The sequence below is a fragment of the Epinephelus moara genome, chromosome 18, assembly GCF_006386435.1.
Source record: "Epinephelus moara isolate mb chromosome 18, YSFRI_EMoa_1.0, whole genome shotgun sequence".
Classification (NCBI taxonomy): Eukaryota; Metazoa; Chordata; class Actinopteri; order Perciformes; family Serranidae; genus Epinephelus; species Epinephelus moara.
Genome location: NC_065523.1, coordinates 6,187,187 through 6,190,172, shown reverse-complemented (window position 1 = coordinate 6,190,172; position 2,986 = coordinate 6,187,187). Strand labels below are relative to the sequence as shown.

At 41.1% G+C, this 2,986-nt stretch overlaps 1 protein-coding gene across 2 annotated transcripts in view; it reads left to right on the top strand.

Annotated features, from left to right (window-relative positions):
• jupb (junction plakoglobin b) overlaps nt 1-2,986 on the top strand; it is a 313,084-nt gene that overhangs the window by 279,922 nt on the left and 30,176 nt on the right. For both annotated transcript variants that reach the window (XM_050068714.1, XM_050068715.1), the window contains exon 13: nt 1,421-1,571. In XM_050068714.1, coding sequence (XP_049924671.1) covers nt 1,421-1,571 — 151 coding nt within the window. The remainder of the gene's footprint in view (nt 1-1,420; nt 1,572-2,986) is intronic.

The following is a 2,986-nucleotide window of genomic DNA, read 5'->3' as shown; positions in this document are numbered from 1 at the left end:
ACGACAAAACTACTCCAGTTAGCTCAATCATATTGTAACTAAGACATCCGCTGGAAAAAAAATATTTTCTTCACGGATGAGCACACGTTTGATAAAACGGAGTTAAATCTCTCGGCATCCATTTTCAAGCTCTCTGTGTGTTTGTTTCCTTGCGGACGAGAAAAGGGGGAGCGCACATTTCCGAGTAGGCGTGTTCTTTTCAAAAATGCAAGAGGCGTTGCTTTGTTGCCGGCCATTTTCGCCGTTGTGTTAAACACACTTTAGAAAGGAGTGTCCCCAGACTATCAGAAGGCGGAGATCTCTGATTGTCTGGTGGCGAGACTAGCCTTTTTTTGGCCAATTCAGCATGTTGAATCTGCATCTGCAGAGTGGAGCCTGTTGACCAATTAAATCCTTCTGACTGGCAGCTCAGGGCATGAGAAGAGAAATGGAAGTCAGAAAAGTTTACAAAGACCGAAAGTGGAGAGGGAGTGAGGTTGAAACAAACTTGTTATATGAAGTAATGTTACTCTTCTTTGGCCATTTAGGTCTTTAGCAGAAACATTGATGGTTTGGGTTATTGTTCACTGGCTCATGGTAAGTATACTTTGTTCTTTCAACATTAGATTGTGTTGTTAATATGCTAACTAGTAGTGATGTCCAAATGAAGCTTCATGAACCACTACTTGTATTTGCTGAACCCACTAGATGGCACTCTTGGTATAATGAAAAATGCTCAAGGGATGGCAATGCAGTTTGGTTTCAACCCTTTGTTGAACAAAGAGTGCTAGAGTGGACATTACACCAAGAGCACCATCTAGTGGGTTCAGCAAATACAACTGGTGGTTCATGAAGCTTCATTTGGACATCACTACTAACTAGCACCAAGATGGTTTTCCGGGTCCCCCTTTTTGAATGACAATTATAGACGATTGCCATTTGCTTGTGTGGATTGGTATGTCCTCCCACACAGGTGCAGAAAACAAGCACTTGTTGGCCGGTTTGATGTGTTCATGTGCAACTTTTTGGCTGAGACATGGTGATGAGAGGCTACACAGAAAGGGGCTCTCGTCACTGCTAGTTCTCCAATGTCAGTTTGATATGACTGGGCCTATAGTGACACCTCATATCGTACAACCAAGTTCATTTGAGGCATACTGAAGGGAACTTTGCACAGTCACACCCACAGACAATTTAAAGTCTCCAGGAAGGCTAATCTCGACACAAAACCGGGAACACACCAGCCAGACAAGTCAGATGAAGAGGTGTCACTGTGCACTGTTTAAAGACAGATACTAAATGCATATCTTGTGCATATCTTGTGACAGAAACACAATCATTTCATTATTAGTCTGTGTTAAAAATACATCCCAGACTCTAAGTCACAGGCTCATGTGGTTTATGTATGTGTTTGTGTGTGTGTGTGTGTGTGTGTGTCCAGCTGCTGTACTCGTATGTGGAGAATGTGAAGCGAGTATCGGCAGGCGTCCTGTGTGAGCTGGCCCTGGATAAACAGTCTGCAGAGCTCATCGATGCAGAGGGAGCATCAGCACCGCTCATGGAGCTGCTGCACTCCAACAATGAGGGAATCGGTATGTCTCTCCCTCCTTTCCCTAATCCTCAGAGGCATGTATCAGCTAACAAGTAGATATTGCCCGGTATGTACTACTTTATGCAAAGATGTTTCAGATTGACGTATGTTAGTACCTAGCTTGATCGGACATAACTTTAACTGATGGGGTTAGCCTCTCCTAAAACACAGTCACTGAGTTTCCAGCTGTCTGTTTTTCTTGCACACTTGTGATTGTTACTGTGGGTGAAAGTGTTTCTAAAACCAAAATAATACAACAACAACAAAAACAAAACAAAAAAGAAACTTTAATTGAATCAGCAATAAAACTTTGTGAATTGTAACTACTTTTAAACTTTTAATTTCCTTTAAACTTTAGTAAGGCTAAACATGTATATCATGCAGCAATTGAATAAAACATTGAATTTCCCCTCAGGGGATTAATAAAGTAAATAAACTTAAACTTAAACTTAAACTTAAAAAGCACTTGGGGGCGGCAGTAGCTCAGTCCATAGGGACTTGGGTTGGGAATAAGTCCTGCATAAGTCCCTGTCCAGACCAAATATGGAGCGTGGACTGGAAGCTGGAGAGGTGCCAGCAAGGCACCAAACCCCCCAACCTGCCTGACCAAGGCAGCCCCCCCACTCTGACATCCCTCCACTTTGTGCATGAATAGGTCCTGTTTGTGCATGTGTGTGTCTTTTGGACCTGTGTGTTAACGACAAAAGAGTGAAAAAAAGTTTGAATTTCCCCTCAGGGGGATTAATAAAGTATATAAAATTAAAAAAAAAAAAAAAAAAATTACATTACAACCAAATGATTTACAGCTTCAGTGGAAACCAATGGTCCTGAGTTGGAAGACAGATGTCATTCATTGGTTTAATACTTTTGGATTTGTTGGCAGTAAGAAAATTTTAAAATAACACCAGCCCTGTGGTTTAAATTCATCCACATGGTGGCATTAATCTCACAGATTGTATTCCATAACCTGTGGAGAAAAAAACCTAATTTTTATATTGTCAGCACCACTCAATATGACACTTTTTTATGTTTCTCAAAATGACATTTATTTCAGCTTACCTACAACATTTGTAGCAATTTTTCAATCACCATCATCTGATATTGTGATTGTTTAAAGGAGCAATAAGCGAAATTCATCATTTCTAGATTGAAGGAATTAAAAAATTGCTATGTGAAGAACTAGACGTGTAATTTCATCTGGAGTGTAGCATGACCTCACACAACCTCTCTCTGTGTTGATCTCCAGCCCCTTGTTTACACGCCGGTCCGGATGCACGTTCATGTACGTTCATGTGAATCCGTAATGTTAGGCACATGTCACTATGTCGATTCAATTAAATTTAATGTTACAATTGTAGCATGGGTTAATGTCCGGAGCTTGAGTTATTAGCGGCTCGGTCCCAGCAATGGGTCAGG